Raw genomic sequence first — 25504 nt, 5'->3', positions numbered from 1 at the left:
TTTTCTTAAAATACATTTTTGCTATTAACTTGTTTTTTTAAAAAAACTAAGGAATGTCAAGGTATCTCACATTTCTGTTTTTTATTAATAAGAATATATAAGCCGACTATTTTTGTTTATTTGCTGAGTACGATGTGATTGTATTTAAACAACAAAGACTTAGCTTTAATCATCAACTTAAGATTATTAACTGACTAAACAAAAGATAAGCTGAGAGAACTTCAGAGTTCACCCAAAAGGCAGAAATCACAAACTGATTTTTTTTTTTTTTTGGACAGGTTGAATGGTACCAGGTAGTATCCTTATTCAATTATGAAATATAAGCTTTTTAAGTAAGCTTAATTGTATCTCCTCTGGAACTTTGTAAGTTGGACCCTACAGTTTGCCTGTTAACTCCAATGGTGATTATTTCCTTTGCACAGTGCTCCAGCTGAGGCTGCAACAAAGGAGGACGAGAGAACAACTAGTGGACCAGGGCATCATGCCACGTAAGACTGAAGTGTCACTGTCATTTCTAATGTGATGTAACAAAATGGGCATGTCTAAGAAGAAGCTGTTCCACACTCTACTTTCAGTGGTATCCATTTAATCCACATACAATTTATAAGGAAAAACCAGGCATCAGCATTGCTAACCTAACAATCATTTAAAATACATTTTGGAAACCAGATGCAACTTAAAAGATAGACACAAATTTTATATTATCAAAGAATACCTTTAAAGCTCTGTAATTAGGCTAACATCAGTTCTTACTTCAAACTTCAGCATTACTTTTAGCTTTAAAATAACTGAAATAATCACTAGATAATGAATCCAATGATACTGGCAAAAGTAACATGATAAGTTAATTCAAAACCTGGTTCTACTTTAATTCAAATTAATTATCTTTGATGCTATAGTATAGTCTATATAATTATGTATCTCAATTACAGGACTAATAAGCATTCTATTTATAATTAATAAAATCTTTCTTGCCCAAGTACAGATATTTTCCCAAGTAGCTCTAGGCTTCATTCCTTCATTTTTGAGAGTCTATTAATTTTAGAATATTTGTCCAAGTTGTCTTCTTTACCTTTAATCACCAAATTTGGAGGTGATTTTATATTTTAGAGGAGAAGAGTGGTGGTTTTGTATAGGCTGTTAGCATTATTTGGGGATTTTTGTCTAAAAATTGATTTTTCTAAGAAGTAACTTATTTGGCTTAAAAAACTAGAAAGAAATTACAACATGTACTTATGCTTCCCAGTCTTCACAGTCACTGCTATTGCCTTTTTTTGGTTTGTGATAAGGAACGATTTTTCTCTGTGATGAGGAGATGTTTTTCCCTGTGAACACTTTTTTTTCTGAACTACTAATAATTGAGTATCTACATATTTTAAATCTAGCATTGTGATAAAACCAGTTATCAGAAGCTGGTTTGATAATCTGCCAGATTTCTCCACCACTGCATTCCTGATATGAGTCAATCAAACAGGATCAAAGTGCGGTGCTTTAAATACCACTGTGAAGCCAGCTGTAGTCTGCTTTTAGGAGCTGGTCCCTGGCCAAACCTGTTTGGCTGGGCTTCTGTGAGTCTTTGCAATGGTTTAAGTACCAGAATTGAAAAGAATGTTACCAAGAGCTGATTGGCCAATATTGGGAGGTGATAGCCCAGGTTAAGCCTAGTCCTGCATTCCATCCACATTCTCTGACTGCCCATAGTGATAAGTGCAGGGTGTAATCAGACAGCAGTGGACATACACACAGAAGATTTTGCAAAGATAATTGATGGAAATTCTGTAGTATGTGATGTTTTAATAAACACTGCCTCTCTCTCTCTCTGGGACTTTGGAATAATGTACTAGAAGTTAACATATTAAGGAATCACTGTGTCTTTAGAGTGAGTTGCATTGTGGTATGGTAGAAAGAGCATGAACCTGCCAAATTCAGAATTCTAGATGTAAATCCCGCTTTGACCACCATCTAGCTGTATAACTTCAAGAATTCATTTAACCTCTTTGAGCCTTTCATCTGTGCTGGGGCTAATACCTATGTCACAAGGCTGTTGTGATGATGAGCAGCAATATAATTGTGATGGGCCACAGAGCAAGGCGCTAAGTGTGTTGTGGGTTCTCAGTAGGTGGTAACTGCTCTCTTAGACATGAACTGCAGAGTGTCCTCAAGTTCAAGGCTAGATCACTCCAACGTTAAATGCCCTAAGGACTTGTGGGCTTTTCCCAGTAACTTGTAGAGCCATAAGAGCAAAGACCTGTTAAGGAACCATCAAACAGTTCCCTTGGTAATGGTAATTTGCCCCAGCTATGGGCTGGAACTAGTCTGACCTGATATATGCATTGCCATTATGTATACAACTCTGTTGTGAATGTTAACTTGTTTTATTTGTAAAACACATAATTTTAATTCTGAAACATTTAAGGTTTCAATTTTGCAGATCTCCTAAAGGAGCTAGGAAATAAATGGGACTGTAGAGGCACACTAATCAGATTAAGAGAAAACATCACCATGATACGCTGTAACATTTGACTGAAGTATTAACTCCTCTATTTATACCATGGAAATGATTTCTTTTTCTCACAGCCCTGAAGAGCCCAGCGGCATTCCACGAGCAGATAAAAAGCTTGGAACGAGCCAGAGTAAGGAATTTCAGTTTAAAATATTCTGCTTCTCTCTTTTGTATTAAAGTACCTGTGGACAAGTAACAGTCTTACTCCTACGTATATCAATAGAGAAAATATAGTGTATTTTCAGGATAACATGGCATATAGAGTAATATATCCTGGGGTAGTTTTATCTTGGAGGTTTATAGAAAATACAGGACATTCAAATTTTGTTCTTTTAAAACTAGTAAACTAGTGTTGTACATAGGACAAATCACACTTTTTTCTTACTTTTGGAGCATAACAACAGTTTTTAGAATAATGATGGAGTAATTCTGCCATTTGTTACCTCTGCAGACAGATAGCCCAAGTGATGTACTGACACCGGATCCTTCCTTCGTTTCCCTCCTGGGTCTATGTTAGCAGTACATTTGACCAAGGGTGGGAGAATTTGGCTGAATGAGGAATATTGCCATATTCAGCTCTGTTTTATTCTTTGAAATGACTCCATCATAGTTGCACACTAAATTGGTGTTTATTATTTTTCTTTAAAAGTGCCATTATTCTTTTTGTTTTAGAGGAAACTTCTATCATGCAATATGAAAATAAGCATGTTCCAAAAATTCCTTAAGAATTTTCCCAGGATGCAATAATGATCTCTTAGAGTCTTAGAAAATACAAAACCCATTTTAAAGCCTTATTGTTTAGAATTGAGTACAGTTCTGAATAAGAAAGTATGATTAAAGATAGGAATTCATCACAGAAAATACATTAGGATTTTTAGGAAATGTGTTATCTTAGATGGATTTTTACTTGACCTGAAGTGTAGATTTTATTGACTTTAGATATTTAAATGTTCAAATCCTCTGTTCAAAAGTCATCTTCAAAATTATGAGCCTTTGCCTTTTCCAAGTTTTAAAATAAAAGTTTATAAAGTGCTTACTTCATACCAGCATACACTTCAAATCCCTGTACAACTTTGAAGGCTGCAATTTAAATCATGTATTGGATAATAGTTTTTCAAAGTACTAATTTCTACTCTTCCTCTCAAAATCATGATCAAAAGAGTATACAATTTATTTAAATAGAGTACCTTGAGAAAAAAATGTAAAACTACAATAAATCATAAACAATTTATGATAAGAATTTTTCTCTCTCTCTCTTTTTTAAAGACCGAAAACTTTTTGAAGCACAAGATTCGGAGCCGACCAGATCGTTCTGAACTTGTCAGGATGCACATTTTAGAAGGTAAAAATTCTATTTCTGCTGCTTTTGCTACATTTTCTCAAGAAAAGAAGTGAGAATTCCACCATTTCTGTTTATTCCCATTTTAATAACTTTTTACCCCACAGGCTGACATCCTCCAAACTGGATAGCAACATGAAGACCCAAAGCTAAAAATGTTATGTTAGATACATGGGGAAGGTTTGATTCTCCAAATAGCCAATTGATGGACTGACTCTTGCCCGCCAGCTGGGGGTGCTATAGGTATCTCTACCATACTGTTCTGGAAAAACATTTTCGGTCCAGAGGATTTCTTCATCAGTGAGGGATGTGCGCCTGCTCATTAAGTCATAAAGGGTATGACAGCCACAAGTCTAACGCTCGATTTTCAACGACTTGGACCCTGTTAGGTCTACCTGGGTCAAGGCCCATACCTGACATTTTCTCTTCGTTGCTACTTAACCCACAACAATCCAGCTCGATCTGACCATTATCACAAACTAGCTCCACCTGACCCACCAGATTTTCTCGATGACTGAGTCTCATCTCTTAGGAAGCTAGTAAGGACAGTTCCACTCCATCTTTGGTGAGACATGTGGCTCAGGCCGTGATGTTTTTCTCTCTAAAAACAGAACATTCTCGAAATCTGGTATCTCCACCATTAAATTCCTGAGTTACATTTTCTTTCATTGTTTTGCTTTACTGACTAATTTGTGGACTAAGGAGCTTTGACCCTGTGATAGTCTTGAGAGTGTTAAACCCTGAGCAGAAACAGAAACTTCTCAAACATTTAGAGACCGTTATTAGGTAGGAGGAAGATTAGATTTGTGTTCTCTGGGCTAATGATAGAGTTAGTATTAGAATTAGGTTGATATGACAGAGTATTAGATTATATAGCTCAGCATAAAGGTCAGTCAGATATGTCCAAAATAAAATCTCCAAGAAGTGATACGGTTGCCATTATTAGAGCTGTTAGTACACTGGCCTGCAAGCTAGACACCAGAGACCCAAGTGAGCCAGACGGATGCCCACCTTCATGGAGCTTACATTCTAGTGGCACAGACAGATAATACATAGGCAAAACAAATAAATTACAGATTGTGAAAAGTGCTCTATAGGGAATAAACAGGCTGCTGTGATAGGGAATAAACACAGGCTGAAACCACATTAAGGATGTTGTAAAGAAGTTCCAGCTATCAAGTTGGCCTCTATAACCCCAAGTAGTGTCTCTTCTAATCCAAATAATCTATGATTATGTAACCATCTTCATGTCTGGGATGGGAGGTGAGAGGTCTGTTCCTGTCTCTACTTTGGGTTGTGAACGTCTCAGAAGTCTGCTGGACTAAAAAAGCTTTTCCAGAACTCCAGTGGTAGGGTAGGAGCAGCTACCAGCTGTCAGGGATAAGTGAATCTTCAGAGAAGCAAATTTGCTGGTAAGTAACTTGGTAAATGGCTCCTTCTGTGCCTCAAAATATCTTGACCTATAAGGAACATTTTTGTAGGAATGATGCTGTCTGTTTCAACTTGCCTTCTAACTGTAACAGGCTTTATTAATATAATTAAAACTAAGGCAAATACATTTAACTATCAAAAGGAATCATATCTGCTTTTTCCAAAAAGAGACTACTCAGCATTTAAAAACCTATCTATGTATATGAATGAACCATAAGTGATGTTTTTAGGCCATCTCTTCTAAAGTAGAGACTTTTGAAGTAAGAAAGAATGTCACATCTATAATTTCAAAAATACCTTAAAACCACCCCCAACTTATTATAACATTATCCCAATTTTGATTGAATTGGATGTTTGGCAGGCAAAAGTCTAAATTATTTCCTGAAGTTCAGCAGCCGAAAGCCAGCCTCGGCCTCATGGAGATGATGAAGCAATCAGACCAGGAACAGAAGCATACCAAAATGCCAGCCTCTAATTATTTACTTTTGGGATATTTTCTTCCCAAACATTCCTGATATCACTTGGATAATGTCAGTGGAAGAGAGGAAAAGGCAGAAGACTCTCCTGCCTAGATCTTAACAAAGGCTTTTAAACATCAACCTAAAAGTGGTTTGCACGATCTACTTCCCCCCACCTATCATCTTCCTGTGTGGCTAGAAGGGTTCTGTCTAATAAGATTGGGGCCAGAGTTGTTTATACAGGAAAATTATAAAAATGAGATGGGCATACGTGTTACTTTAACTTATAGAAACATGAATTTATTTGCCAGTATTCCAACTTAGGGGTAGGACCTTCACGTGCAGGGAAGGCTTTAACGAATGGAGCTCACATCTTTCTTGTATAAAGCATAGCCATTGTACATCATCTACAATTTCCATTCATGGTGGAACAAAACTCAGAGGCACTTGAAAAGCAATCTGAGTTTAAAAATCCTAGATTTTATCATTTTTCCCCAAATCTTTTACCGTTGTTAGTTGCCCTAAGTAATGCGACAGTGATTTTTTTTTTTAATGGCTTACCTTTATCAAGTCATTCCAAAGCATTTAACTCAGGTTTCCAAGAAATAGTCATTTTATTTTTGAAGTTTATGATTTCCCCATAACATCTGGTTAAATTATGTATTGACAATAGCAGTCACACTAGTGATGAGCTATTTTGTAGACAAACAAGATTGATACTTGGTAAGCACATAACTTAACCAGTAGAAAGACAAGTGATCAGCTGTGCTGGACGGTAGTTTATTGGCCCTTGGGGTCTCAGTGCTCTTTGGGCCTCAGCCAGGCCATCTAACCTACAGAATGAAGAACATCAGATAATCCTGACGTTACTTACAGGGAATTTCATTAAAAGACCTTATACTGAATAATTTAAGGGGCAAACGACTTTCAACTCGGTATTGGGTTAACCCCTCATTATTATGTTTAATCAGTCATAAACATTATTTAGAACAATGTAATAAAATAATGAGAGTTACCAGAAACACAAGTAATTGACAGAATTATGCAAATGAATGAGTTATGATATAGTATCACACCTGTTATACAACTTTATGCATATGTGGGTAGATGAGTTGATGCTTCTATATGACTATTAATTACTATGTAATTGAATGTCGCAGGGTTATGTATTCAGAATAAACCCAAATTCTTAATTATGATGAAGGACTCTGAGATGCACATGGATTGATCGAAGGATGTGATTTGTAGCTCTTCCCACTGACTCCTGCAGAGAAGCTTATATCCTGAGATAACAGTTTCTCCCCTTCTACGAATTGACTTTCCAATGAAGCCAAATCTAAAACTGCGAACTTCTTGAGCCATGAACCACATCTCTCTTGTTCATCCTCTGTATCCCCAATGCCTAATAAATATGAATTCGACTCTCCTACCATAAATGAGCAATAGCAGGACCCCATTTTTGGCTTGAGTTCATATTAATTTGAGTCTGAGGACATCCATACTGTATAGACGGTATAAAGCTATCTAGGACTAAAAATGTAAATTGTATACAGGAGCATTCTTAAACAGTCATTGTCTCTCCATAAATATGTTAGGAACACGTAAGTCTGTTTATACCAGTTTAAATTAGTTGGCCTGAAATAACATTATGGAATAGAAATAGTAATTCAAGTAATGGTTAAAACTGTGTTTCCTGTTTTAGAAACATTTGCAGAGCCATCCCTGCAGGCTACTCAGATGAAGTTGAAAAGAGCTCGACTAGCTGATGATCTGAATGAAAAGATTGCTCAAAGACCTGGTCCTATGGAGCTGGTAGAGAAAAACATCCTTCCTGTAGACTCCAGTGTTAAGGAAGCAATTATAGGCAAGACTCTAAAATTTTACTGTTTTCTGGGAGAAAAAGAAACTTGGAAGTTTTAAATAAGAAAAATCAGTTTTAAATAAGAAAAATTTAATTTAAAAAGCCAGCACTAATCATGACTATTGTTTTCTGGGTAAATTAGAAATTGATTAACATTTGCACTGATTCCCATTATTACTGTTAGTGTTATTATATTATGTATTACAAGACAAGCATCTCTTACCACAGAGATTCCTCTTGTTACATCTGAGGTTTAAGTCTGTCTTTTTTTTTTTTAAATTAGGGTATAGTTGCTTTACAATGTTTAAGTCTTCAAGTTCTGATTTTGTTACCATGTTTTCTAAGTTAAACTTATTGTATTATGTTTAGTTTCTGTTGTTTTACGATTTTTACAGATTTTTCATTATTTTAGTTCAGTTTACTTCTAGGAAAGATAAAAATAGTTTGTTCGGTCTTAGTTCAGCAAGGTGAATAGCAGATGCGTATAGAAGTATTCATTAAGAATGGTAGAATCTGCCCGTTTTATCCCAGTCTTACCATACTTAGTTACTAATGTTTACCATTTTTTTCTGGCATAAACTTCAGCAGAAAAAAATTGTTTTCCAGAATAATGCCACTTTTTCAGCAAGCAATTTTGAAAAGTTAATATCCTGCTTAAAAAACTATTATAGTTTCCATTAATCATGGGGACTTCATATTTTGCATTAGTATGAATTTAAATCTTAGGTAGTCTGTAGTCAGTAATTCTAAGTAGTACAATTCACTATGATTCCATTCAATTCCGAAGAAATGGGCCCCAAAAGGTAAGATGTCAGTACAGCAGGGCTGCTCTGTGAAGTGGGACTTATCAACAGATACCCAGTCAGAGCCCCATTTTGCCTTATAATAATGTTTTTTAACAGTTGGATTCCAAATGTTGGATCCAAGTTGGATCCAGACAAGGTCCACACATTGCCTTTAGCTGATGTATCTCTTAAGTCAATCTCCTGGGTGGGTCTTCCTCCTCCTTTCTTTCCTTACTTTTTATTTGTTGATGAACAGGCTTTTATCCTCTAGCATTTCCACATTACTAGATTTTTCTGAATGCACTTGCATCCCTAGGTGTCATTAAAAACTTTCTTGTCTCCTGTACTTCCTATAACTAGTATTTGGATCCAAAGACTTGATCTGATTCAGGTTGGGTATTTTTCCCCAAGTATTCATCTTAGATAGTGGTGTGTTCTTCCATGGGGAAGTACATTATGTTCAATTTTGTTTTTAACCAGCTTCTTAAGTCCTTATAATGAATAATATTTCTCCTTTTTCATTTTAACCTTGGTATTCCAAGGCCAAGATAAATTAAAAATCATTTCTTTCTTTAGGTGTTGGGAAGGAGGACTATCCCCAAACTCAGGGCGATTTCTCATTTGACGAAGACAGCAGTGATGCTTTGTCTCCAGACCAGCCAGCCAGCCAGGAGTCGCAGGGGTCAGCCGCGTCCCCAAGTGAGCCAAAAGTTAGTGAATCGCCATCTCCTGTGACTGCAAACACTCCAGCCCAGGTATCACCTTTCTTGTTTTTACCCCTCAACAGAGAAAGTGCCTTGTTTTTTACATATCAACGTAATATGTTTTCACCAGAGGAGAAGTCTGAAAGTGAAGAAGAATATACGTTTGTCATGTGTAATCCAACCACTAACATTTTCAGTAGATTCTTACATTATTTCTGTTCTATATACATATTTTTATTTTACAGTTTTATAACTCACTTTAAAATTTTTTCGTATTTATAACTCACTTTAAAATTTTTTCATATAACTTTTTTTTGAGATGTAACTCACATATCATAAAATCCATCCTTTTTCTAACCATCTTAACTACTTTAAGTGTACAGTTCTGTAGTGGTACACATATTCACATTGTTGTGCAACAGATCTCCGGAACTTTTTTGTCTTACAAAACTGAAACTTAAACCCATTAAACAACAACTCCCCATTCCCCCAGGCCTGCTAACCACCATTCTATTTCTGTCTCGATGAATTTGACTACTTTGAATATCTCATATAAATGGAATCATACAGTACTTGTCTTTGTGACTGGCTTATATCATTTAACAGTGTCCTCAAGGTTCATTCATGTTGTAGCATGTGACAGGGTTTCTTTCATTTTTAAGACTGAATAATATTCCATTTTATGGATATTCCACATTTTATTTATCCATTCATCAGTGGACATTGGGTTGCTTCCATCTCTTGGCTGTTGTGAATAATGATGAGTACGTGAATGTGGAAATATCTCTTCAAGACCCTGCTTTTAGTGCTTTGGGGCATATATCCAGAAATAGGATTGTTGGATCATATGGTAGTTCTATTTTCAATTTTTAAGGAACCTCCATACTGACTGCAACATTTCACATTCCCACCAACAGCGCACAAGTGTTCCTATTTCTCCACATCTTCACCAAAACTTGTTAATTTCTATTCTTTTGATAGTAGCTATTCTAGTGGTGCAAAGTGATCTCACTATGTTTTTTTTTAATTGAAGTATAGTTAATTTACAATGTTATGTTAGTTTCAAGTGCACAGCAAAATGATTCAGTTATACATATAAATACATATGTATGTATATATACTTAAATATTTTTTTTCAGATTCTTTTCCATTGTAGTATTACAAGACATTGAGTATGTTCACCTGTGGTTTTGATTTGCATTTCTGTAATCATTAGTGATGTTGAGCATCTTTTCATGTGCTTGTTGGCCATTTGTATATCATCTTTGGAGAAATGTCTATTCAGATCTTTTGCCCTCTTTAAAATCAGGTCATTTGTTTTTCTGTTGAGTTGTAGGAGTTCTTTATATGTTCTAGATATTAACTAACCCCTTATCAGACATATAATTTTCAAATACTTTCTCCCATTCCATGTGTCACCTTTTCACTCTGTTGATAGTAACCTTTAATGAACAGAAGTTTTTAAGTTTGATCTACTCCCACTTGTGTATTTTTGGTTTTGTTGCCTGTGCTTTTGGTGTCACACTAAGAAATCATTGCCAAATCTGATGTCATGAATTGGATTGTTTTGGATTGATTGGATCCTGTTTTCTTCTAGGATTTTCATGGATTGGGGTTTTATATTTAGGTCTTTAATTGGTTTTAATTTTTGTAATATGGTATAAGCTAAAGATCCAACTTCATTCTTTTGCGTGTGTATATCCAGTTTTCCCAACACCATTTGTTGAAAAGACTGTCCTTTCCCCCACTGAATGGTCTTGGCAGTCTTATCAAAGATCATCTGATCATGTACAAAGGAATTTATTTATGGGCTTTCTATTCTATTGCATTGGCCTATATCTCTGTCTTTATGTCAGTACCTCACTGTTTTGATTACTGTAGCTTCATAGTAAATTTTGAAATCAGGAAGTGTGAGATCTCCAACTTTTGTTCTTCTTTTTCAAGACTGTTTTGGCTACTTGGGGTCCCTTGAGATTCCGTGTTAATGTTAAGATGGATTTTTCTATTTCTGTAAAAAAAAAAATGGCACTGGGAAAATTCACCCTTTTAAAGTGTATAATTCATTGCTTACTAGTATATTCACAGACTTGTTCAACTCTCACCATTATCTGATTCCAGAACACTTTCATCTTCCCCAAAAGAAGCCCATACCCCTCAGCAGTCACTCCCTGTTAGCTCCTCCACTCAGCCCTAAGCAACCAGGAGTCCACTTTCTGTCTCTGGATTTACCTATTCTGGATATTTTATATAAATGGAATCATACAATATCTGGCCTTTTGTGACTGGCTTCTTTCACTTAGTGTAATGCTTTTAAGGTTCATCCATGTTGTAGCATGTATCAGTACATCATCCCTTGTTATGGCTGAGTAATATTCCATTGTGTTGATATACCACATTTTGTTTATTCATCAGCTAGTGAACATTTGCTATTATGAATAATGGTGCTATGAACACTTGTGTACATGTTTTTATGTGGACATATGTTTTCACTTCTCTTGGGTATATACCTTGGAGTGGAATTGCCGTGTCATATGGTAACTGTATGTGTTCCTTGCTTTTATACCTCAGTATTTAATTGAACCGATACACTGTATCTCTTTTAACCAGTTACCTGTTATTGGTTACCTAGAGTTGTTTCCTGTTCTTCATTCTTAAACACACAAGTGCCCCTGTTGTATTCTCACATTCTTGCTACATGCTGGTTTTTTAATACATACATTGTTGGGCATTTGTCTAATATTTCTTTGAATAATTACTAGATAATGAAATGGATTTCAATCTTTTGTTAAGCAAAAGGTAGGCACTCAACTGCCTTCCAGGAAAGTAATACAGTCTTTATTCCACTCTCACTATGTCTTTATTACAAGTAGGTAATATCATTACTTTAAACCTTGCACACTGGAGATTTGAATGTTTTAATTGGCCCCTTGATTTTGGTTAGATTGAATTCATTTGTTCAACAAATATTTATCAAGCACCTATTATGTGTCAGAAACTTAGAATCTAGTGCATGCAAAAGATCTAATATTTTTTGATAATTGCATTGGAAATTTACATTTCTTATTTTTCAGTGAGTGTTAGTGTTTCTTTTGGTTTTATAAGAACTCTGTGCTGCACATAATCTGTTGTTTTTTCTCTCTCTTTATGGTGTTTCTACCTTACTGAAATTTTAATAGTATTTAGTTATATTAAAGCCCAAACTATTGAACTACTTAACGGGATTGGTCAAGTTCAGTAGAAAATGTTCTTGTTAAAGCCCAGCATCATAGAATTTTTGAATTGGAAAGGAATTTAGCAATTATCTGCCTTATTAACCCTTTCACAGGGGGAGGCCTGGGTTCAGAGAAATATGGAAGTTTGGGGATTAAAAATGTTTGCACATTTTCTTACGGCATTTCTTCTCATTCATGAATATCTATTTGTTGGGGACTGTGTCTTTCAGCATTATCTTCTTCATTGCACTTATCACCATGATCTGAAATAGGGGGGCGGGGGAGGGGGAGTTATCTTTAACCTAGCACAGGGCCTGGTACAGAAAGAGTGCTCAATAAATGTTGAATTGCATTCAGCACCATGAGTGCTGACGCCAGCTTGTAGAAGCAGTGTTTTTGTTCTCTCATTTGCGAGTAGAGCCTCTCCCTCTTAGAGTCACAAGAGGTAGTGTGGGCAGCTACACTTCATATTCTGGTGTCAGAGTTTACAGGGCAAGTGTGACTGGCCCCTCAGCTTCGCTGGAACCTGGCCTGGAGGAAAGATGAGGGTCAGCGACCAGCCCATGGTCTGAGGTCTAAGCAGGCAGGAGCAGAGAAGGGAGACCAGCCCCTACTGTTCTCACCATATTTGCTGCACCCTGGTTTTGAGCTTTAAAAATAGGGCTAGGGCTTCCCTGGTGGCGCAGTGGTTGAGAGTCCACCTGCCGATGCAGGGGACACGGGTTCGTGCCCTGGTCTGGGGAGATCCCACATGCCGCGGAGCGGCTGGGCCCGTGAGCCATGGTCGCTGAGCCTGCGCGTCCGGAGCCTGTGCTCCGCAACGGGAGAGGCCACGGCAGTGAGAGGCCCGCATACCGCAAAAAAAAAAAAGGGGGGGGGGGTAAAAAGAATGTCAAATATGTAAGTACATACCATTAGAAAACAGTTCTACTTATCCATTTGGGTTGTTTGTTCTGTTTCTGTCTGAGTAGGTCAGGACATCTTAGCATGGCCTTAGCTTTTTAGTAATAGAGAATTTTTGTCACCTCAGCCATCTACCTGGTAATGGCTTCATGACAGTTCCACCTGTGTAAGAAGAGACTATCATTCTCCTTTTCCCTGCATTGCTTGTACTATTACGTTCTTAGCTTTGGTCTTGAAACTTGGTCTCCAGCTAAGTTTATAAGTGAGAAACTTTAACCGGAGGCTGTCCCACCCAGTGGGCTGACATTCCAGAATTCCTTGAAGGAAAAAAGGAATAGCAGTGTTTCTTGAAGAATAAATACAGCCTATTTATTGCCAGTGCAGCACACACTAAGCCTCAGGTCATTCATGAACTGAAACATAATTTTTTATAGCACTCTTTAGTGTTGCTGCAATGCCAGTTCTGCCTGTTACACGCAGACCATTAATAGTCTGCTTTTTATCCGTCAATAGTGCCTTTGGGAAAAGACCCACTTTAGAGAATGGTGCACTCCCTACTTACACGTTCAAGTAAAAGAACCTAGAATCAGGGCTGGCTTACTGCACCTTTACCCATTACACATTTCCTGCACCGTATATCTTGAAACCTTCTTAAATTGTGTCCTTTATAAAATTCCTTTTGATTGTGTTTTAGTATTTATAAGTAAGGACTCTGACAAAGATTCTTAATATTATATTTGTGCAATTAAAAAAGCATCTCCATGTTAACTGTGCTATATTGATGTCAGATCACAAGTATGTTATTTGTTTTGTTTCTGTTTTCTTTTCTTTTTTTTTTTTTTTTTTTTGCGGTACGCGGGCCTCTCACTGTTGTGGCCTCTCCCGTTGCGGAGCACAGGCTCTGGATGAGCAGGCTCAGTGGTCATGGCTCACGGGCCTAGCCGCTCCGCGGCATGTGGGATCTTCCCGGACCAGGGCACGAACCTGTGTCCTCTGCATTGGCAGGCGGACTCTCAACCACTGCGCCACCAGGGAAGCCCTGTTTCTATTTTCTTAATCAACTGCAGAGGCCAACTTTATGATGCCTATAAAGTCTTCGGGATTTTTGTGTCTAGAAGTGATAATTAGGTTTTGTTTTGGCAAATTTTGTGTGTGTGTGTGTGTGTGTGGTACGCGGGCCTCTCACTGTTGTGGTCTCCCGTTGCGGAGCACAGGCTCCGGACGCGCAGGCTCAGCGGCCACGGCTCATGGGCCCAGCCGCTCTGCGGCATGTGGGATCTTCCTGGACCGGGGCACAAACCTGCGTCCCCTGCATCAGCAGGCAGACTCTCAACCACTGCGCCACCAGGGAAGCCCTGTTTTGGCAAATTTTATACTTTAATTATATTCACCGTTATCTAGTGTTTGTCCAGGCACCTCATTTGATATATATGTAAAATATATTTATCTCCCTAAATATAATTACTTTCACATTTTCTAGTTTAAGGGAAAGTACCTGAAAAGATTCCTTCTCATTGGACATCAAGTTTACAGAGGGAAGGGACAGCCCCTCATTTTAAAAGAGCAACATAAACATCTTGTGTTTTGGGTGTTCTTTGATATTCTTAGTTTTTAATCTTTAAAATGGAAACTCAGTATACGAGTTTGATGGTTAATTTAGTTACTGTAGACCAGTGTTCCTCAAACTGCCTGTAGTGAAGGAATAATATGTTTTGTTTTGTTTTGTTTAAATCACCCGTAACTCCTCTTACAAACTTTCCTAAGTATACGTATATTCCTTTTATTTTTTATTTTTACAATTTGAAATTCTGCTGTAAACACTACTAAACTGTATTCTCAACATATCGTGCACTTGGCTGTATGTTAATCATATTCTTAAATCATTTTCTTTTTTTTTTTAATTTATTTTATTTATATTTGGCTGCGTTGGGTCTTTGTGGCTGCATGCAGGCTTTCTCTAGTTGCATTGAGCAGGGTCTACTCTTCATTGCGGTGCACGGGCTTCTCATTGCGGTGGCTTCTCTTGTTGCGGAGCATGGGCTCTAGGCACAAGGGCTTCAGTAGTTGTGGGGCACAGGCTCAGTAGTTGGTGGCTCGCGGGCTGTAGAGCACAGGCTCAGTAGTTGTGGCGCACGGGCTGAGTTGCTCTGCGGCCTGTGGGATATTCCCGGACCAGGGATCGAACTCATGTCCCCTGCACTGGCAGGCAGATTCATAACCACTGTGCTACCAGGGAAGTCCCAATATGTTTGTTTTTTTATATAGTTTAATTTCCAATGCATTGTGGACTAATCCTCTTTAAAATAAAATAAAAGTAGTGGGATGACATCAAATTTCCTAAGACTTCCTGTCCTTGTCACTGGCAGGTAACAAAGGTCCACAGACCACACTTTTGAGTGGCTCTGACATAAATTTCACTTTGCTTCTTGTTTACCTGAACCAAGTTTTTTCATATGGTTATTCATCATCATTTTATGCTGTGCATTTAATCCTATGGCTTAAACACATTTTTCTAATTTTCCTGTTCAATTATTTTCCTACTTGGCTTACTGTAATGTTCAAGACCAATTCAGGGAATTTCTTCTAGGTTCTTTAAAAGTTATACTTAAAGATAATTAGTTGGGAGAAAATTAGGCTCAAGATTTCCATATGCCTTGCTGTATTCCAAAATGTCTTATGACATATAGTCTCCTTAATTCTGTTTCAGAACACACGGATAGATACCAGAAGTTTAAGTCCTACAGGAAAGTGTTCAAATAAAGGAAACATTCCCTACCAAAAAAAAAATTTTAACATAATATCTAGGCAAGAAACAGATTTTTCAGGCACTTGTTTTACAATCGCAGTGCTAAAAAGCTAATGACCTCACAATGTGAACAGTGTACACAACCACGACCTTCCTTCAAAATGTAAATTCTTTGAAATATCTATTATTCCTTTGTGGTCTGTAAGAGACTAAAACTGCTTTTCCTTGGACTTTCCTCTCATCTTTTTAATTCTGATCAAAGTACAGCTGGAAAGGAGTTTGCCAAAATATTAATGAAACACACATCACATATTGGAGCTCAATTTATCTTTATGCTGAAGCAACTCTTGAACAATGGAAAGCTGTAGAAAATTAAAACCAGCAAGCCACACATGGGTACCACAAGCTGTGACACTGGTCCTTTTAATCTGAGGATTTTTTTCTCTCAATGATTTCTTAAGTCATTTAATTAATAATTTATTATAAACACCCAAATGTTTAACTGTAAGTATGATCTGACAGGATCTGTGTTCAAATTCAAAGTAGTACTGAAAGCAACTTCTTGGACACTTATTCTGTGTATTTTCAGGAAGACAAGCTTAGGAGAATTTGGCAAACTATTTTTTACCATCGTTTCAAGTAACTTTCAGGTAGATGACCTTTTGCCAAATAATAGAGAAATTTTAGGTTTAAGCTAACAGAATAAGCAAGGTCTAATATGTAAGCCGTGTACATATATACTAAATAATCAAAATTAGACTTTTATTACAAACACTTATCAGTAAAGGCCTGAATAGGATATCAAAGATATTGACTGTAATTCCTATGATTACCCCTTCAGTTATGCTTTTTATAACTTATATATCAAGAGGAGTCTGCCACTATTAATAGATTTTTGAGCTGGTTTTCAACATTAACTGTGAAACTGTGTTCCATCCCAATTCTTAACTCAGTTCTCCTGTGACCAACAGAAAAGTGCCTAAAATGGTGCATTATGCAGAATAGCCCTTTCCTATTTATTTATTAATAAATAAATCTTTATTGAATATAACTGAGATGATGATAAATAATGGCCAACATCTGCTGGCCATTACACTTACTTCAGTGTTGTTCAGGCACTGAACGACTTACTTTATATATATTATCTGGGGGCAGATATCATGAAAAAGCATCTGTCTGGCCTGCAGGGGATTTGAACTAATGACTTTGTTCTTATTAGGCCAACAGTGTGAGATTCTTCTTAAGACTATTTTCCAGAACATCATCCTGTTTCATCCTGTTATGACTCATAGTGACAACTGGTATTTGTATTACCCAAGAAATAACATACATAACATTTTTTTCTCTACTATATAGTCTACTCAAGTAACATCATTCACTTACCAAAAATGAATAACAGTAATTTTAATATTCATTATGCTTCCACATTCTGGCCCCTAATGGTCACTTTAACTAACTGTGAATCACCAGCATGGTCACACAAAGGTTGTAATAGACATTCTACATGATTCTGGAGAATGTAATAAATAATATGTGACAACTTTATAAAGAGGACTGTATTTAATTAAATAAGGTGGACTTTGGCTCTAGGTTTTCCAAAGTTGATCCTAAAGTATTAATGAAATTTTTATGTTATAAAGTTACCACCCAAAGTAACAAATTCATTAATGATTAGAGTAGTTGGTGATACTCTGACTAATCGCCCTTCTGCCGTGTGGAATTATTTTAATAGTTGTAGTATTGGTTATAATTGAACTATTAAAAATTAGAAGTACTAAATAAATAGGCTCACATTGAGATTTTTGTGCATGTATTTGCATATTTAACAGTGTCTCACTATATAAGATACTGCACATCAACAATACAGCAGAATAGGAAGGTCCAGGCCCTCATTCTCTCACAGAAGCATTAAATAAACTACAGACTGACTAAAATAAATTTATAAGAGCTCTGAAAACCAGTCAGATATCTACACCAACCAAACACCCAATCAAGAAAAAGCCACATTCAAAAATGTAGAAAATGTCATGGTGTTTTCACTCACCCTTGCCCACACCCTTCCCAGCATGGCATAGTCAGAGGAAGTGGCCCAATACCCAGTTCCCTCCCTCAGGATGGAAGGAGTAGAGCAGAATTTGTTTGCAATATTCTGGCCTGTTGTGGGCTGGCCAAGGGACTAGTGTCTGACTTGTTTGACTCAGAACTCAGACGGGGGAAATTGCATAGTTTGGATCTCAGGCTAGCAGAAGCTGTAGAAGGTAGTGGCAGGAGCCACATCATGTGAAAATTGTAGAGGAACTGCAGACCCAGACACCTGAGGGCAGTAGATTGCAGGCCAAAGAATGCAGCAGAACTCTTTAAGGCCCTGAGAAGAAGCTAGGGTGAGACTCTGGGAAATTAAGACATTTAAAAGCAGGCATGCATGAGGGGAAATTTTTAAATTTAATAAACAGAACCAAGCAAAAAAACCATGCACTTAGGCCCAGACAGGACACATGCTCAGAAAAGACTTGACAAAACCTTAAGCCTCCACCCGGAGTTAATCCCAAGGCCCAGAGGCCCATAAAATTAGTGAAGGTCTTCAACAACAGTCTGCAAAGATTGTGAGAGGTGGATGTTTCTTCACATGCCCAATTTTAAACCAAAGATACAACACCCCACCACCACCAATAAACAAAAAGGCATACAAAAAACAGGAAAATACGGCCCATTCGAAGCAACAAAATAATCTCCAGAAACTATCCCGGAAGAAACACACACATCAGACTTCCTAAACAAAGACTTTAACTGTCTTAAATATGCTCAAAAAGCTAAAGGAAAACACAAGCAATGAACTAAAGGAAATCAGGGAAACAATATATGAACAAAACGAGAATATCAACAGAAATTATTGGTTTTTTTTATTATGGAGCTGAAAAATACACTAACTGAATTGAAAAATCCATTAGAGGGTTTCAACAGCAGACTCAGACAGCAAAAAATATCAGCAAACTTGAAGACAGGTCATTTGAAATTATTGAGTCTGAGGACATAAAGAATGAAGAAAAGTGAACAGAGCCTAAGAGACTTATGGGATGCCATCAAGCAGATCAATATGGGCATTATGGGAGTCCGAGAGGAGAAGAGAGAGAAAGGGGCAGAGAAATGAATTGAAGAAATAATGACCCAAAGTTTTGCAAATTTGGGGCAAGACATGCATATACAAATCCAAGAAGCTCAATGAATGCCAAAGAGAATAAACTCAAAGAGATCCACACTGAGACACATAAAAATCAAATTGTCAAAAGTCAAAGACAGAGAGAATCTTGAAAGCAGCAAGGAAAGTCACTTATCGCATATAAGAGGAAATCTCCCAGTAAGAATATCAGTGGATTTCTCAGCAGAAACACTGCAGGCCAGAAGACATATTGTGATGATATATCTAAGTGCTGAAAGAAAAAACTGTCAACCAAGAATTCTATATCCAGCAGAACTGTCCTTCAAAAATGAGGGAGAAATTAAAACAACAAAGCCAGACAAAAATCAAAGGAGTTCATTATCATTAGACCTGCCCTGTAAGAAATGCTAGAGAGCCCTTAAGTTGAAATGAAAGGATGCTAGACAATAACTCAAAGCCATTCAGAAATATAAAGTTCTCTGGTAAAGATAAATACATCGACAAATATAAGGAATGGTATTATTGTAATTTTGGTGTATAACTCCACTTTTTATTTTCTACAGGATTTAAGTAACAAATGCACAAAAATTATAAATCTATGTTAATGGCTACATGATATATAATAATGTAATTAGTGACATAATATAAAGTGGGGAGACATAACTGTAAAGTAGTTCTTGTAAATAACTGAAGCTGGTGTCAATATAAGTTAGATGTCATAGCTTTAGGATGTTATGTGTAATCTCCATGGTAACAACAAAGAAAATATCTATAGAATGTACACAAAGGAAATGAGAAAGGAATCACTACAAAAAATCAACCAAACACATAAATGGAAAGACATCTCACACTCACGGATTAGAAGACTTAATATTGTGGTGATGTCAGTACTACCCAAAAGCAATATACAGATTCAGTACAAATTCCTATCAAAATCCCAAGGACAATTTTTTGCAGAAGTGGAAAAATTTATTCTAAAATTCATATGGAATCTCAAGAGACCCCAAATAAGTCAAAACAGTCTTGAAAAAGAATAAAGTTGGAGGTCTCATACTTCCTGATTTCAAACTTACTACAAAGCTACAGCAATCAAAACAGTGTGGTTCTGGCATGAAGACAGACATATAGACCAATGGAATAGAATAAAGAACCCAGAAATAAATCTTCACATATATGGTCAAATGATTTTAGACACAGTGTCAAGGTTACTCAATAGAAACAGGATGGTCTTTTCAACAAATGGTGTTAAGAAAATTGGATGTCCACAGGCAAAAGAATGAAGTTGGGTCCTTACCTAACACCATATATGAAGATTAACTCAAAATGGACAGAGACCTAAACATAAGAGTTAGAATTATAAAACTCTTAGGGAAAAAACATAGGGGAAATCCTCATGACATTGGATTTGGCAATGCTCTCTTAGATATGACACCAGGAAACAAAAGAAAAATAGATAATTAGGCTTCATCAAAATCAAAAACTGTGCAGGACTTCCCTGGTGGCATAGTGGTTAAGAATCCATCTGCCAACGCAGGGGACATGGGTTCGAGCCCTGGTCCGGGAAGATCCCACATGCTGCGGAGCATCTAAGCCCATGTGCCACAACTATTGAGCCTGTGCTCTAGAGCCCGTGAGCCACAACAACTGAGCCCGTGTGCTGCAGCTACTGAAGCCCGCGTGCCTAGAGCCCGTGCTCCGCAACAAGAGAAGCCACTGCAATAAGAAGCCTGTGCACCATAACAAAGAGCAGCCCCCACTTGTCGCAGCTAGAGGAAGCCTGCGCCCAGCAACGAAGACCGAATGCAGCCAAAAATAATTAATTAATTAATTAAAAACTGCATCAAAGCACACTATCAACTGAGTGAAAAGCAACCCACAGAATGGGAGAAAATATTGGCAAATCATGTATCTGATAAGGGGCTAATATCCAGAATATATAAAGAACTCCCACAAATCAACAACAAAAACTATAAATAACCTGATTTTAAAATGGGCTAAGGACTTTTAACAGACATTTCTTCAAAGAGGATATATAAAGACCAACAAGCATATGAAATGATGCTCAACATCACTAATCACTAGAGAAATGCAAATCAAAACCACAATGAGATATCACCTCATACCGTTAGAATATCAAAAAGAACAGAAATTAAGTTCTCAGCAAGGATCTGGAAAAATTGGAACCCCTGTGTACCGTTGGTGGAATTGTGAAATAAATGGTGCAAACGGCTATGGAAAATGGTATCGCAGTTCCTCAAAAAGTTAAAAATAGAATTACCATAAGATCCAACAATTCCACTTCTGGGTTTATGGCCAGAAGAACTGAAAGCAGGGACTTGAACAGCAATTTGTACACCCATGCTCATAGCAGCATTATTTACTATTTGGCTATTATTTAATAGCTAAAAGGTAGAAGTAACCCATGTGTCCATTGACAAATGAATGGATAAACAAAATGTGGTTCACATGCAGCAGAGTATTATTCAGCCTTAAAAAGAAGGGAATTCTGACACAAGCTACAACATGGATGAACCTTGAGGACGTTATGCTAAGTGAAATAAGCCAGTCCCAGAAAGAAAAATGTATGATTCCACTTATATTAGATACCGAGAGTAGTTAAATTAATAGATACAGGGAGTAGATGGTGGTTGTCAGGGGCTGCGGGGAGGGGAGAATGGAATATTGTTGTTTAGTGAGCACAGGGTTTCAGTTTGGGGTGATGAAGAAGTTCTGGAAACGGATAGTGGTAATGGTTGCAGAACAACGTGGATGTACGTAATAACATACAGTTATACACTTTAAAATGGTCTGGTAAATTTTATGTACATTTTACCACAATTTTTAAAAATAATCGATTTTTTAAAATGAGGGATACATGAAGGCTCAGTACTAATCAGGTATTCAAGTACCAACTAAAAGTCCACTAGCTATTGTGCCAGTGGTGCTGCGCGGCATGTGGAACTTCCCTGACCAGGGATCAAACCTGTACCCCCTGCATTGGAAGCACAGTCTTTTTTTTTTTCTTAACTTTTAAATTTATATTGGAGTATAGCCGATAAACAATGCTGTGATAGTTTCAGGTGCATAGCAAAGCGACTCAGCCATACGTATACATGTATACATTCTCCCCCAGACTCCCCTCCTATCCAGGCTGCCACGTAACATTGAGCAGAGTTCCCTGTGCTATACAGTAGGTCCTTGTTGGTTATCCTTTTTAAATATAGCAGTGTGTACATGTCGATCCCAAACTCCCTAACTATCCCTTCCCTTCACCCTTCCCCCCCAGTAACCTTAAGTTCATTCTCTAAGTTTGTGAGTCCATTTCTCTTTTGTAAATACGTTCATTTGTATCATTTCTTTTTAGATTCCCCATTTAAGTGATACCATATGGTATTTGTCTTTCTCTGTCTTACTTCACCCAGTATGACAATCTCTAGGTCCATCCATGTTGCTGCAAATGGCATTATTTCATTCCTTTTTTATGACTGAGTAATATTGCATTGTATATGTATACTACATCTTTTTTATCCATTCCTCTGTTGATGGGAAGTGCAGAGTCTTAACCACTGAACCACAGGGAAGTCCGTGCCAGTAGATTTTAATGTTCAGCTACTTGTTCTATAAATGAAACACTTAAACTTATAACTATATATTACAGAAACAAGGGGTAATGCTAGGTGATATGTTTTAACAAAGCTAGAATTTTACGTAAAATATCCATCCACTAAATATACAAAGCATATGTTTCTGATTTGTATTCAACTCATTCATTTTATTTGAGGATTGGAATATGGAAATATTTAAAGAATAACTGCATCTTGAATTTCTAATTTGCATTCTGCCATCTTAATTAAGATCTCTGCTACATCCTAAATTAAAAACACATTTATTGTAGATCTGAAATCTATAGTACAAAAAAGTTTTGTTTTTAAATAGCTAGTTTCTATCCCTCTAGACTGCATAAAGGAATTCTAATAAAAAAGGAACTTACCAGAGAAGAATGATTGGTCTTTGGCAAATGTATCATCTTTTCAGAAGGAGCCAGTGCAGATACCTGAAATATTATAAAACTCTAATCAGCTTAAACATTTGCTCTTTTTTCTTTTGTAGCAGAACTTTTCCATAGTAATTTCTAATAAGAGAAAGATCAGTCTTTAAAATTTGAAGTGCTTTCTTTTGAGTTTTATTTAAAGCATAAATATCCACTGGTAAACAACAAAGTTTTCCTGACATTTCCTTTCATGGTGTTATGATGACAAAGAACCGTCGTCATGAGACGAAATTATGATGAGAACAGTGTATCAGATCCAGTAAAACAAAGCACAGTTTTAAGCTTTTTTGTTTCTTTGGAGAAAAGATCATTTTGAGATTAAATTTTGATAGTCCATAAGGTGAATTTAGATCTTGGTGTCAATTTAAACATATTTAAAGGACTCTTTTAAGATTTTAACACATTGCTCAACTTACTGTGGAACAAAATAAGTGTAGTATCCTCTATGCCTTGGATATTCTTGTGGTCCTTTTTGGAATACTATCATTTCAACAACATTACTATTTAGACTTTGGGGGTAATTCTAGCCACTAGAATTCTAACATTTAGATATGATCTAAGATTGGGGCGGGGGCAGGGGGCGGTCCTTTCTAAGGCACATAAAAAAGACCAGCAAAATGTAAAGAAGCGTTTAGATATTTCTCCCTTTTTAACCAGAATTTATCTTCAGATTAGGTGAAGTTAACAATCAGTGTATCTCAGTTGAGCTATTCTTGTATTATGCTGAAGTCTGTGGTTTTCTGGGTAGCAGAGTCACACTAAAATACCAAAGAAGCTAATAAGATGGGAGTATTAGTAATCAAGGTTGAAGTCAGTTAGGCAAAGTCTAGAAATACAGGCCAAACGCTTTCATAGATATTACAACTGATACCACATTCACGTACCTGGGTTATTTTTCAGATTATTAAGACTGCTCTCCAATAAATCATTACTATCATTATCAGTCAGCAGGGGCTGGGCTGGTAAAAATAGCTTGCCAGGTTAGTAGAATTTATTTGCAAGGAAATATATACATATCTATATTTCAGAATTCAAATATCTGGTTCTACTTCACATGCCAACTATTTAATAGCCAAAGAATGTTCTTCCCCTGCGTGAAAACTGACCCAGAGATAAGTATCCTCGTTTCCAAAAAAAGTACAAAGTGAAAGGAAAACAAATAACATAAAACCATATCCCTTAAAGCAGGGATCAGCTGGCCGTCATCGTTCACTGCACATCTCGGAGGTTCACTGAGGAGCTGGCTGTCTCGGGGCTGTTTGGGGACAGAAGTCACCTTGGAACATAGGTGTCAAGACTCGTGGAGGAGTTCCTTCATTTCTGTTTGAAAATGAAATTGCCATCTCTAAAAAGTCAAGTCTTTTGTACCATCAGCACTTACTAACAGTTACTTAAAATTGAAATCAGTGGCAAAATGAAAACAAAGCTCAGGGAGAGAGGCGACATGGGCATGGACAGTCAACTGCACCCACACACATCTCCCAGGCTCAGCGGGGCCGGAGGGCGTGACCCAGTGTGAGTAACGCCACCAGGAATTTCCATTCACCCATTAAACAAATATTTATTAAGTAACTAGTACGTGCCAAGCATCATATTTCTTGCTGCTAATAGCCCTCTGAGTTTTCAGGTCATTTATTTTAAGGAGGGAAAATACAGTTTGCTATTTTTTAAACCCAAATGCTTCAACAAGAGAAGCGATTTTGATTATTATAATGAATTGGACAGTTGTTCGGGGAAGTGGAAATGATAAAGCCATTTTCCTTTAAGATAAGGCTGTTGGGTCCAAGTAGCAATCAGTGCAACGTTTAACTGATTTATTACAATAGTACTATCTCTTTCCAGTGAGTGAATTCTTAAAATCTACTTAAAGAAGATTGCTAGTGGGAATAGTCCGTTGGGTTGTTGCTGCTTCCTTTACTAATATATGACCCCACGTTGAGATTCAGTAACTGCTTATTTTGGCCTAGGCAACGAATTCACTTCTTGCTTTAAGTGTGAGGGGACTGTCAATGCATAGGTCAATCCTATCAATATGTTCTTCAGGTTTTCTCCTGCTGCAAGAAATGGGAGGGGCGGAGGGCGATGGGATGGTTGACAAGAGTGCTGGTCAGGTTTGGAGATGGGAGCAGAAGCTGTAAAGCACATTGAAGGACACATGCGTGGAGTGGGCCTCCAGGAAGTGGAAGCTTTCTTACCAGAGGCTTCCTGACGGTGGATCTGGGGTGTGGTCGAAGGGATTCATAGACTAAATATCATATCTGAATTAGCCCGGATTAGTGTGACCTATAGGGCAAGAAAACCTTTCAAGTACCATGTACTGTTTTGATCATTTTTACAGGAGTCTTGGACTTTTT

The 25504-nt window shown here is 37.2% G+C and overlaps 1 protein-coding gene and 1 long non-coding RNA gene across 13 annotated transcripts in view; one reads left to right on the top strand and one right to left on the bottom strand.

Annotated features, from left to right (window-relative positions):
- Positions 1 to 25504, top strand: part of MRTFB (myocardin related transcription factor B) — a 281350-nt gene that overhangs the window by 226354 nt on the left and 29492 nt on the right. For all 11 annotated transcript variants that reach the window (XM_019928677.3, XM_019928680.3, XM_019928679.3 and 8 more), the window contains 5 exons: positions 423 to 488; positions 2578 to 2633; positions 3770 to 3845; positions 7434 to 7595; positions 8954 to 9132. In XM_019928677.3, the coding sequence (XP_019784236.1) occupies positions 423 to 488; positions 2578 to 2633; positions 3770 to 3845; positions 7434 to 7595; positions 8954 to 9132 (539 nt within the window). The remainder of the gene's footprint in view (positions 1 to 422; positions 489 to 2577; positions 2634 to 3769; positions 3846 to 7433; positions 7596 to 8953; positions 9133 to 25504) is intronic.
- Positions 9099 to 25504, bottom strand: part of LOC109548906 (uncharacterized) — a 78099-nt gene continuing 61693 nt past the window's right edge. The window contains exons 5-6 of one of the 2 annotated variants that reach the window (XR_002175086.3): positions 23091 to 23153; positions 9099 to 9220 (exon numbers count right to left, since the gene is read on the bottom strand). This is a non-coding gene — a long non-coding RNA (uncharacterized lncRNA). Of the gene's footprint in view, positions 9221 to 15105; positions 15351 to 23090; positions 23154 to 25504 lie in introns of those variants that run through there. The other variant, XR_012326108.1, reaches the window with a different exon arrangement.

Source organism: Tursiops truncatus, chromosome 15 (genome assembly GCF_011762595.2).
Source record: "Tursiops truncatus isolate mTurTru1 chromosome 15, mTurTru1.mat.Y, whole genome shotgun sequence".
NCBI classification, from domain to species: Eukaryota; Metazoa; Chordata; class Mammalia; order Artiodactyla; family Delphinidae; genus Tursiops; species Tursiops truncatus.
The sequence above is the reverse complement of the archived record's forward strand: the minus strand, read 5'-3'. Positions and strand labels throughout refer to the sequence as shown.